Here is a 12,647-nt window from a genome sequence, read left to right on the forward strand (position 1 = left end):
CAATTACCTCCTATTTTCTGATCACCTGGCAGAAATCTGAACTTTAAAATGTTAGGTTCCCAATTTTTGTCTGAGGGCAAAAGATGAAAAGCCATTTTGAAAACAGAGCTTTGTCAGATTCCTATCCTAAATGTCAGTCTTGCGTGGGTCCACTTTCCATCACATCAAAGGCTTCCCAGCCGCCCAGTTGGAATCACTAAGCATTTAGGCTTTGAGACATTTCACTTCATTTCCCTACTACAGCCCTTGAAAAGCAAATGGGTTTCTTTTCATTTTTTAGCTACTCTAATAAACTATTTGCCATGCCAGAACTGCTGCTTACAGTGGTCTGAATGTCTGGAGTATTCCTTTTTTAGTAGCAAACCAACCTTTTTAATCTCCCTTAGAAGCTCTCTCTCCACAGTTATTATTCTATCCATGGGTTGAAAGGTGAACCATTTAAAACAGACGAGGCTTATGTCTTTTAACAGTTGATAAAATATCAAAGAAGGATGACAAAGGAGTTTCTGGGAACTATTAGGCTGGAGTGAGTTTATTGGTGGGTAATTTTCCAGATACAACTGCCCCTTAGAAACTCAATAGTACTGAAATATCTCCCAAGAGGACAGGACCATAATGCCTTATGATTTTTTTCCAAAGAACTAAAGAAGAGCACCAAATTAAAAGCTGAGGGACAAAGCTGAGCATGGTTACAACATAAATGCTCAGCAAAGGGCAAGATATCTTGTGGATCTATGTCTTTAGTGCTTAATGTGAGGGACTAGTGAAAGGATAAAGTAACCCTTGTAACCTTCTCCATACATAATGAAATGCAATTCTGTAAATACATTGAAGAATACAATTACTTTGGACTTGATCTGAAAAAAAATTGAGGTTAACAGGAGTCCAATAAGTTCAACAGAGGGCAATGCAGAGTCCTACAGTTTGGGATTAATAACCCAGTAGAGGCTGGGTATCAACGAGCAGCCTCGCAGAAAAAGCCCTGAAATCCTGGTAGAGAACAAACTGGACATGAATCAGCAATGTGCCTTCACAGCAAAGGTGGCTAACAGGATCCTGGGGTGCATTAGGAAAAGTGATTACAGGCTGAGTGAAGTGACCCTTCCCCTCTCAGCCCTAGTTATGGCCACACCTGGAATGCAGGATCCTTTTCTGAGCTTCTCAGTACAAGGCAGACATGGCAAAGTGGAACAAGTCCAGCAAAGGTCCATGAAGATGCTAAAGGACAGGAACACCTCTCATATGAGGAGGCTGGGAAAGCTGGGACTGGTCATCCTAGAGAAGGCTCATGGAAGGATCTCATTAGTGTGTACAAACAACCTAATGAAAGGAGAAGATAGAGGCAAGCCCTTTTCAGTGTTATCTATCGCAAGTGCAAGAGGCAACCAGCACAAATTCAATGCCAGAAGTATTTTAACAGAAGGAAAAGGTTTTTCACAGCAAGGGCAACGGAACAGTGGAACAGGTTGCCCAGAAAGGCTGTAGAATCTCCATCCTTGGAGATATTTAAAACCTGACTGATCATAGTCATAAGCAGCCTGCTTTAGCTGGCCCTGCCTGAAAGAGGCAGTTGGACTAAACAATCTCCTGACATTGCGGTCAACACCTCAACTATTCTGTGATTCTGTATAAAACCAGGTCAATCTTCATAGATGCTATTTTCTACCTTAATCCACTATACAGTGTAAATCTGAAGTATGGAAGGTTAGAGAGACCTGTAGGAACTTTGCAGAAGCACCACCAAGCAGCTTCAACTAAGTAAATACATTGCATTCAGGTTATGTAAAACCTCTCCTTTGTAGCAAAACATTAATTACAAAAGCTTAATTATAGTCTTTATAAATATCCATGTAAAGACATTTTAATGACTTCTTAAACTAAAATAAATAACTTCAAAATCTGCCAACATGACCCTGCTTCTAGCATCTAAATAAGAATGAATTATCTATTTTTAAAATACAAAAAACTTTCATTGCTACAAGTTGAATATCCACCCACCTCTATTCACTGAAAACCCAATCATTAAAAAGGTGTGTGTGGGAAGTCATTCCAGTTGAATGCCTTACCACCATGAAACCAAACCAAACTAAAGGCAATCATTTGCTCTCTAGTTACTGATGTCCTCTATAGCAGAACCCCCTGCCTCTCCCAACACATAGATTATACTAAAAATCAGTGCACTGAATAGTAGAGGAAATTAACAAGGAACTTGCGGCCAACCATTTAAAATGTAGATGGTTTAAGATAGTCAGAATCTCGAGTTTAAATTTAGTCAGTAGAGGTGACATGCATCCTGTGGGTGAGGTCATGACTCTTAACTAGTGGTCAAACACACTTTACAAGACTGTTTCTGAGAGAAGTCCACCCCTTGTCCTTTAAGTCCACTCTAACCCTAAGAATGCATCCCTAAATGGAGAGCTTAAAAAGATTAACAATAAGTGGACAAAAATTTTGGTGCTCTGTGGCTTTGAAATGTTCCCTGTTAAAAAGAAAAATAGTTTTATCTTATGGGAAAGCACAGCAGCTAAGTGAAACAAAATTTGTCCTCTTAAAACCAGGTCATTTTAAAATTTAAAATGAGTAATTGTGGATTTAGAAACCTAAAGTACAGGCATGTAAATATTTTGAACTTCTATTTTTTATAACAGGCTTTTCATTCCTCCTAAATCAGAGAATCTTGGTGAATAATGCAATCCCACTGCTACTTTGGTACAGCAACAATGAATCACCTCTATTACTCAATACATCCATTCTTAAGAATGCTGGATTACCATGATTTGTACCAGCACTGGTGTTCTGGCATGTGTGTCTAGCAGAATTATACAGCAGTTGGACCATGAGCATGAGAATTTTCAGGGGCATAAATGGGACTCCTGCAGCTCAGTTCCATGTAACTATTTCTGGACACTTACCATCTAATGGATTGCAGATTCTGAAACTCACATTAAATAAAAAGTAGCAGCTACCACACTGAAAAAGTTTCCTAAGTCTCTCTATCTTTGCGGAAATGTCAGTGTTGTGAAGGAAAAATGAAAGCTACCTGGGAACTTGCTACCAAACTTCAAGTAAAAATTAAAGTTTTTGTTTCAAAATATTGCTATTCTCTTCCAATAATTCTAGTTCAGACATCTTGTGCCCCTCCTCTCTTACAAAGTTTAGTGTCTCTAGACTGTTCTCTCCTAGCACATGCCAGACATCCTCACCAAGCCAACACTGATATCCCTGCTAAGGACATGCCGTGAGACCTAGATGAGAAACTGTCCAACAGTTAGATATTGGAGACATACAAACTGTATTTTTTATGAAGGGGTTTATGCCTTATTTAACTTCTCATGAAAATACAAAGAATAGTTCTTTAAATGTAAAAACGGACATTTTAATATATTTTGCCAAGTTTCTGTCAGCACCTTGAATGCATCAAGAGAAACTGCAAATGCTTTTACCCCTACTCCCCTGAGTCTGGCTGCTCAAGGCTAGTTTTAGCATTGCACAGCTGTGAAACCTTGGGTAAGACTGTGATGAAAGTGTTGTACAAGAGTTGGGAGAACCCCTGTTAAGCACCTCTTCACTTGGGAGCTATACTGAAGTCTAGACTGAATTTAAGGCCAAGTCATACTACAAGTATGGCTGTATCTGGCCAGGTACCTCATCGATCTCAAACTCACATGTTTGATGCCCTGGCTTGACCTAGGACCTGGCTCATCAGTACAGATGCACCTGGAGATCTGAACTCTTGGCTTGACCCTCCTTACCGTCATTGGGCTCTACTCTCATTCTTCAAGTATTGAGGGACTGCACCTTCATGGGAAATACCACTGCCATGCCTACCTTGCTGTCAACTCCCAGCTCAGCTCAGTTGTAAAGTAGCTCACTTTTGCTTCTTCTTAAGTGTCGAATTCAGTTATCAAATGAAGACGAAAAGAAAAATCAAATGACTTCTCAGAAAGCATTTGATGAAAGGTGGGTGGTTCTTTCCATCAATGTTGCTATTAATTCAGCCCAAAAAGTTTTAGAAAAACATGGTATGTTCATATGTGTAAGTATAAAGATCAGTACTCACGCAGAAGTTGTCTGCATATCATGCCAGCTTTTGCTGAAGTTCTGCTTCAGTTCATTCATCAGACTTATGCCAAGTTTTTGTTTAATTTCAACAAGGTGCTTCTCTTTGGCTGCTAACACTTGCCGCAAAGTTGAAATTTCATCCTCTAGCTGAGGGAAACAAGGAGAAAGGAGAAAAGTTTTAGCCTGTTCCCACAGAATGATAGACACATACAGTGTTAAGAAACTAAATGAATCTCTCAAACCTGTGCTTTTCATAGGTAACTAGAGGGACAGAGTCAAGTGCTTGTGAAGACCACAAAGGCATGCCCAGAACAGAGCTGACACTACATTAAATTAATGCCTCACACTGCATCACCTATGTGCAGCATCACACACATGCATCTGATAAGAGAGAGAATTATCCAGTAAGGAAATGACTTCACCAAAATTTGCCTTAGGGCATTAGGGGTCTCAAACACCATCTTTTCATTCACTAGTAAAATGGGAATGGACAGGACGACAAGAGAAGATTGAAAAAATTCAAGCAAATATGTGTCTTTGAATGCACAGGCTTTTAACTTCATATTTGCAGCCATTTTTAGTCTTGTGGTCCTCGAAAAAACAGATGCAAACTCTTCAGAGCAGGTTAGAAAAAAATAGAAAAAATGCATGATAATATATGACTTGAGAATACTGTAAAATGTTATAACCTTGTCATATGAGTATTATTTATGTATTTTAGGCCCTACCTTTTCAAAATAGCAACATAAATATTTATAGATGGACTATTAACTTGGGCGATCAGAAGAACCCAAAGCATAAAAGCACTCAGAAGACACATCAGATTAGCCTTTCCAGAGATCCTAGTATTAAACCAAACTGCATTTTCAAATTGTAAAGATGCCATCCAACCCAAACACAGGAATATAATTCTCCCCATGGTAGACATTTTTTAAAAAAACATTTAAACAAAGCCAGTGTTTTAGCAAGACAAGAACCAGAGCACAGGACTGTGAGAAGAGGGAATGCAGAATTGTCCTGCTGCTGGCTCAGAATCCTGCTCCTTGGGCAGCACTCCTGCAAGTGAGCAGGGGTTTGCATTCTTCACCTGGAAGCCTCCCACGCCAATCCATACAAGCAGCACACAGAGATACTGAAGCTAACAAGGGCAAGTGACACCAGAGCAGCTGCCTTTCACTTCAGGTTTAGAAATTCCCTCACCAACTGTGTTCTTCCCTCCATATGTTAGTAGGACAACATATGGCAATTTATCTGATTACCATATGCTAAGTTCCCTGGAACCACAGTCTCCCTGTGATTTAGCTCCATAGGCTGCAGGGAATGATGCAAGCACCAGCTGAAACAGTGCTGACCTCCAAGGCTATATTTAGGACATCAGGAACAGCATTATTTTTATTTTACACATTCATGCACTCTGTTTCATTGCAAAACTGGCTGCAAGCTCATTGTTCTTGGAAAAGTCTCATCCTTGAATCCCCCAGCTATCAGTTTCTTTTGTCACTACCTGCTATCTAAATATTCAAACAGCTCAGGAATTAAGCAGCAAGACTATGAACACAGAGCAAAATCATGACCTGAGTGAAGCAGATATCAGTATTCACCAATACCTGTGATGCCAACACTTCACCAGTAAAATACACAATAATCCAAATTGCTTTATTCCTCCCCATGTCCTTTATGCTCCATTATATTGCTAACCTGCAAATGGAATACTGTCAAGGGGGAGCTGTCAACGGTCTCTCTTCTGAGAGGATAACTGGTCAATGCTTCTAGAAAAAAATCACAAATGCCAGCATTCCTCAGACAGCAGTTCAGAGCTCCTTTTAGTTTCCCACCAACAGCAAACCCCTTAGTGCAGGACTGCCTGTGCAACACTGCTAAAGAACTTAAAATGATGCCAGGACACTTCTGGGCCAGCACTAGGCTGATCATTAGGTACTTGGATATGTAACTATTTCAGGGCTTCTATTACAATTACTTTCCATCTGTTTCATTGAATAGACATCTAAAACTGTGAAGGCTTAAGCAAGCATTAGCCATGTGCTCAATGGCGTAACTGTGAGTGACATTTTTGACTAAAGAAAAATAATTTATTATTTAGAACACAGAAATCAGTTTTGAACTGACAAAAACCTCCTCAACTTCCATCATTTTGAAATAATGACAGATACAAAGCCGCCCTCCAGTGCGCAAACATCAGTGACTGAAGACTCTGAAGCAGGTAGAAAGGATTAGGGACTTACAGTAGGATCTTGAAAAGCATCTAACATACCTTACTCTCATGGAAGTCAGGCATCACCTGCTTAGGCATTTTTTAGAAGTCCACTTTCATAAGTGTAGACTCCATTGTAAAACTAGGGCTTAAGAAATACAAGCTTCTAGTTCTCATGCTTCCCTTCTTTCAAAGTGCAACAGAGTCAGAAGAATATAGATGCATGTTAGAAGGACAAAGTGCCCTTTTTCCTTAAGTTTGCAGAAAAAGGTATTAGCATCTCTCCTCACACTGGGAACAAAGATGCAGTGACACACTCTGCTGAACTTAGCACCTGTGCATCATCTAGATCAAACCAGATAGATGCTTTTGTGAAGGTGTGGGAGGGGGAAGACACCAAGGAGTAAATGACTACTTTGATGAGCGTAACGGAAGGACAACTGACAGCAGTGAGCAAGGTAGCTCAAAATCTCAGCCCCCAGCATGACTCAAGAGTCATTGTACAATGCTCCTCACAGTGAGGGAGGAAGGTGGGGGGAGGAAAGGGATTGTTCTGCTAACAATTTTCTGGCCTTATGTAAAGCTTTTGTGCTGCAATTTTCTGGTATTATTCTGAAAAGTCAGACTGACCTCTGTAAATTCAAATGACTGTTAGAAGTTTCTGTAAGAGTTACTTATTTTAGTTGCATTGTAGAAATCCCAAGGCTTGATTAGAGTCAGAGCCCTGCTGTGTTAGCCAGGCTACAAATACAAGAACAGAATAAGTCTATGCTCTGAGAAGTTTCCAGTACGAAGAGACTACTAGCAGGAGAATAGGAATAGAGGATACAAAAAAATCCTGCCTGAAAAACAGCAGTGCTTGTTCCTCCTAATGTTGGAGTGGGAAGAAGGAAGAAGACGAAGAATATATATATACAGCAGATACACAACACAGAGATGGAAAACATATTTTCTGCCTAAATAAATGCACAATAAGTGCTCACAACAGATCCTCATTGTATCAACTATTGATAGCAGAATTAAGTATGATTTTTACCTCACACAACAATAAGAGAGGTACTTGTTCCTACAGGCTCAAAAAGGTATTACATGGCACATAAGGATGTGGAAGAAAACAAAACTATCGTCAGTGGACCAGAAAGGGTTTGTAAATAAAGACTAACAGCTTTTCAAAAGGAAAATTACCCAATTCCCACATTAGCAAATTTTTCTTTCTGAAGGAGGCAAGGTCACACATTTTTTGCAGTCTTTTCTAAGAGTCATAAGCCTCATTTAACTTTAGACTTTGCTCATTCTAAATTCAAGTTTTCCAAACCTTTCTTAGCATAATTATCAGTTTTATTTTGTTTTAAAGCATCAGCTGCATGCCAATAAACTGCTGCGAGGAATTCAGAAAATAATTCCTAGGTCAGTCAAGATCATAATATTTGAAAGGCAATCTCTCACTTGCATGTTAGTACATTAATTAAAGCACTTCTACCATCAGCTACTAAGAACTCTCTCTCCTAGGGGAATCATAAACAGAAGGGACACCCAGAAACTCTTGAGATTAATTCTTTTGAGAGAGGCATATCATTCTCAGATGATTGTAGGAAATTCTCACTTTTTTCCTTCCTTGTTTCTATCTGCCTATGAAGTCCCCTTCACCAGAGAAGAGAATCACAGAAGAGCTGAGGCTGGAAGGGACCAATGAAGGACACCTGGTTCAAGCTCTACCTAGAGCATGTTTCCCAGGACTGTACCCAGACAGCTTTTAAATACCTTCAGGGACAGAAACTCCAAAACATCTTGGGGTACACTGCTCAGTCACAGACACATTAAAAACATGTTTCCTGATGTTCAGGGGGAACCTCCTGTGTTTCAGTGTGTGCCCAGTGCTTCTGGTCCTGACGAAAAGCCAGTAATGAATATCTCAACTCCTAACTTATGTGATAAACCAAACATAAACTTTCAGCTTCCTTATAATTGTTTACAGATGTGACAGGATCAGCAAATAAGTAAAAATCAACTAGTAACTCAGAAACACAAGGATTGATAAAATATTAAAGTGAAAAAACGGTCTTCTGTTTCACTTGAAAATCCTAAATCAGCACTGCAGGTAAACTACTTAAGAGTCATTAAGAATGTGACTTCTTAGAGTACTTTGTACTACAACGTAATATCAATTTAGGTATTCCAATTAAGGCAAAACCAGCTCTTCACCTTCATACAGCTGTGATTTCTGTAATTTGACTCATACTTAACATAAACCCACAGTTTTCCCCATTGTGTCATTTTCCATTTCAGAATTTCACTTCTGTTTCTGCAGTATTCAGCAGCAGTAATTAAAACTGAATCGATCCTTCCATTGTAGACCAAATCTAGACAATTTCTTTAATCTTTGTAATAAAGAGATCACATGGTTCACACCTTTTTCCTCCCATCTCATTCTTTTAAGCCTCTTCACAGTGTCTTGAGTTCCAGACTCCTGAAAAAAGATATTACCTTCTCCAAACATGTAAGTGCCAAAGGAAACCAAAATGCGATAACATTACTGTGCTTGTCATCATCAGTCTCTTCTATAACCATCATCATTACCTTTTCCTCTGAGCACCACAAAAACAATCTTTTCTATCAGGTGGCACAACCACTGTAACAACACCACAGATCTAATGAGAACACCTTTTATTCTTTATCAAGGGTGGTTTACAAATTAAGACTCATCTTGACTAAGATGGGAAAGTGCAATTGACTTTCAGTGTACAATCATCAAGTAGAAGATATTTAACCTTCAAAAAATAGATAAAAGAAAATTAATCACTTCACAGTATTTTAGCCTAGAATAATTGTACCAAAAGGGAAGAGCATACTTTTACAATATATACTTCATCCTACAATTACAGCTTCCAAGTTAAGGAAGTAGAAACAGTAACACAGAAATTCAAATTCCTTACCTTGGCTAGCTCAATTTTTAACTCTTCTTTTTCTTCTTCAGAAATCATATTGGTGAAATCAACATCAGTGACCACATCTTCATCTGCTTCATGCAATGACTGAGTTTCCAACAGGCCTGAAAAAGTTAAAAGGTCAAGACAACCATTATTAATTATTTCAGTTATGGTGTTGTCCTCCCCTAAAATCTAAGAATGATATAATATGCACCCATTAGGGGAAAAAAAAACCAAAGAAAACCAGCCTTTTCCTGCTACAATCATTTACATTCTGTTCCTCTTTGCTTCTGAAAGCTATTCAAAATATCAGAAGGTAATGTCTGCACAGATGCAATTTAATATGTGTAAGCACCAATTATTCCCAGAAATCAATCACCTTGGACCCCACTAATCCCTGATAAAGCATTTTCTTGCTTCTAACAATACAGAAGAAATAAAGAAAGCTTTTTCTTCAAAATAAGAAAGCTGGCTAATGTGAATCACTGATGTGAAGAGTAGCAACAGTACACTGAATAATAAAGACGTGTATTACTGTGCCAAGTTTTCTCTAAAAGTACCTCTGATTGCAGCAATTTGAAACCTTATAGATGCACACAGTTTGCAGAAGCAAATGCCACACCTACTGTTTGAATTTTCTGAATGTTAGTGAGAAGCATTCCTTGATTGCTCTATCTAAACCTGTGATGGAGGGAAAAATACATTGGACTTCCAGTTACTTTCTTCTTCTGCATGCCCAAGACCAGCGTCAGTATGTATTATAAGTAGGAGAAATGCAAGACCTGGACCTGCCTGGAATAATATGTACCCATGAAACAAAGTATTTCCTATCTCCTGGTCATTCAGTGAGGAGAAGTTGCTGGGGCTTCAGCCACTAAGAGCCTCTCATTCTTCATGGTCTGCAGAGAAAACAGTGCAAACCAAGAGGTAACAGAAAACATTCTTGTTACTTTGGAACTCGTTTTAAAATTCTAGATCTTCTGTTGTGGAAGAAACACCTCCTGCCAGTTACACCTGGGACAGCACTTTTCCCTTTATTTCAGTTTCCTAATGGGGTAAACAGCCATCTCTGCCGACTCCTGCCACCTGCATACTGCTTAATACAGAAGAGAACAATTTGTTTCCCAGTTCCATAGAGGCCTGTATTCTCTATTACACAGAGACTAAAATACAGCTTAGCTAAGTTTTGGCATTAAAGAACAGAGGTTAAAAGGAGTAAATCTGTTGAAATTGAGTACTTTACATTTTCATGAAGAAAACTAAACTCCTTCCAGCCTTCTGCCATTTCCCTCACCTAGAGCCCCCTGGTGTACCTGGATTTCCTTCTGTTTAACAGAAGAGAACTGATTCAATTCATACCACCAACTTCACTGCAGAACACAATGAAGTGAACTCAGCCTTGCTAATTGCAATCTTCCCTGAGTGGGAATATAAAGAGCAGCAACACAGGTGCCAAACCCCTGCCTGGCACCATATGCAGAAATAGATCACCACCCTTAAAGCATAAAACCTTTTTAAAAACATGAAAGCATATAGAAGTAGTTGATATCTTAGCTATTACCCAAAAAGCATAATGCCAGGAAAACCTAGATTGCTGAAGTCACAACAAAGGAAAAGCACATTTATTCAGTAGGAATACTCCCAAATCACCTTTATTAACAGCCCTACATCTCTAAACACAATTGTTGTTTGGTATTTGTTTGTGGATTAATAGTGTTGCTATGGGAATCAAGCTAAACTTAGTCTGCACAGTCTTGAAAGCAGTTTCTTTTTTTCATGGATGGAGGGGCAGCAGTACAGGGCAGCTGCTGGAAATGCTGGGAAAGATCTCAGGGGCAAGAGGGTTGAAAACCCTTAAGGGAAGCCTTGGGATAGATGTAAGATGAGGTGATCTTGGAGCAACTGATCCTTAAGCCAAGAAGAAGGCAGATCCGTGCTCAAGGGACAGCATTAGTTTTGGAATGGCTAGGTAAGAGATGGAAGCCAACATGGACAAAATCACCACAAACAACTGAATAACACTTAACACTAGGCCCAATGGTCAATTTTAAGCTTCAAGACTGGACTGACATTACAATCAATTCCAAAACAGCAAACATATGTCAATCTTCTCTATGATCCTTTGCAAACTCATCCAGTTCCTCTCCCAGTTTTTGTTCTTTGCTTGTTGTTTAAGTCCTCTAAAATCTAGTCTGATCCTTCAGTCTCTACTTTCTTGTTCAAGCCACCAGAGTCCTCCCTAATGGTCACTGTCCTTCCGCTAAGGTTTCACTTTGTTCATCTCACAGTTTCAGTCTGAATGTCCCTCCAGTATACTGTGGGTCACAGCCTTCTTCAGGCCAGTCACAGACTAAAGTGTTCTGTGACTCCCTGACCATGCAGGAGACAGCCTTTAAGGACAGGTGTCCAAGAAGCAGCCTAGAACCTTCCAGTACAATTTAAGGAATGCCATGTAAGCTGTTGTGTAAGTCTGCTCTCATAGTCTCTAATTCCTAGCTGGGCATAGAATAGAAGCACAGAATCATAGACTATCCTGAGTTGGACGGCAACCACAAAGATCATTAAAGTCCAGCTTCTGGCCCTGCACAGGCCAACCCCAAGAATCACACCATATGTCTGAGAGGACTGTCTAAACAACTTGTGTACTCTTTCAGGCTTGATGCTGTGACCGCTTCCCCTCTCTCTGGTAACCAGAGACAAGACCTGAGGGAACCTGTTCAGTGCCCAGTCACCCTCTGGGTGAAGAACCTTTTCCTGATATCCAACCCAAACTTCCTCTGACACATCTTCATGCTGTTCCTTCAGGTCTTGTCTCTGGTTACCAGAGAGAAGAGATCAGTGTCTGCCCTAGACTTCCCCTCATGAGGAAGTTGTAGACTGTTATGAAGTCTCATCTCAGTCTTGAAGACTGAAGCATTTTCCTCTCCTGCCCAGCTACATAACCTGACAACACACAGGTAATTGCTCTGGGGAAAGACAGTACTTTTGCCTAAAGATGCAAAGGTATTAGTTATGAGCCATGAATATCTGATCACTCTGGGAAGGGAATTGTACAAGTAGCTGAGTTGTTTTCAAGAATAACATAAGGTCTTTTTTTCTGGTAGCAGAAAAAAAATCACATTCAAGTTGCATTCCATCTCCTCTCACCCACTCCTCCCAGAAATACTGAAGATCATGCCTTGTTTCCAGCATGGTCAAATCTGGAAAAACTGAAATTCTGATGGTTATTAAATTGTTCAGATGTAGAGCTGCTATTATTTCAGAATTATACCCATATCCAGGTGTCGAATTGGGAATTAACTTTCCACCCATTTAGAAGTGCAATTCAGTTGTGAGGTGGGTGAACAGCTTCTACTTCACCTTGTAGTATAAGTGTTACAAGCTTCCCTGAATGAATTAAGAACACATCCAATAGATTACCAGCCATTTACAAGAACCTGTCGCAT

General features: G+C 39.6%; 1 protein-coding gene across 2 annotated transcripts in view; it reads right to left on the reverse strand.

The window, feature by feature from the left end:
* Positions 1-12,647, reverse strand: part of TPD52L1 (TPD52 like 1) — a 49,703-nt gene that overhangs the window by 21,911 nt on the left and 15,145 nt on the right. For both annotated transcript variants that reach the window (XM_085056044.1, XM_085056043.1), the window contains exons 2-3: positions 9,208-9,323; positions 4,061-4,209 (exon numbers count right to left, since the gene is read on the reverse strand). In XM_085056044.1, the coding sequence (XP_084912170.1) occupies positions 4,061-4,209; positions 9,208-9,323 (265 nt within the window). The remainder of the gene's footprint in view (positions 1-4,060; positions 4,210-9,207; positions 9,324-12,647) is intronic.

This window comes from Lichenostomus cassidix, chromosome 3 (assembly GCF_008360975.1).
Source record: "Lichenostomus cassidix isolate B80296 chromosome 3, HeHo_3.0, whole genome shotgun sequence".
Taxonomy (NCBI): Eukaryota; Metazoa; Chordata; class Aves; order Passeriformes; family Meliphagidae; genus Lichenostomus; species Lichenostomus cassidix.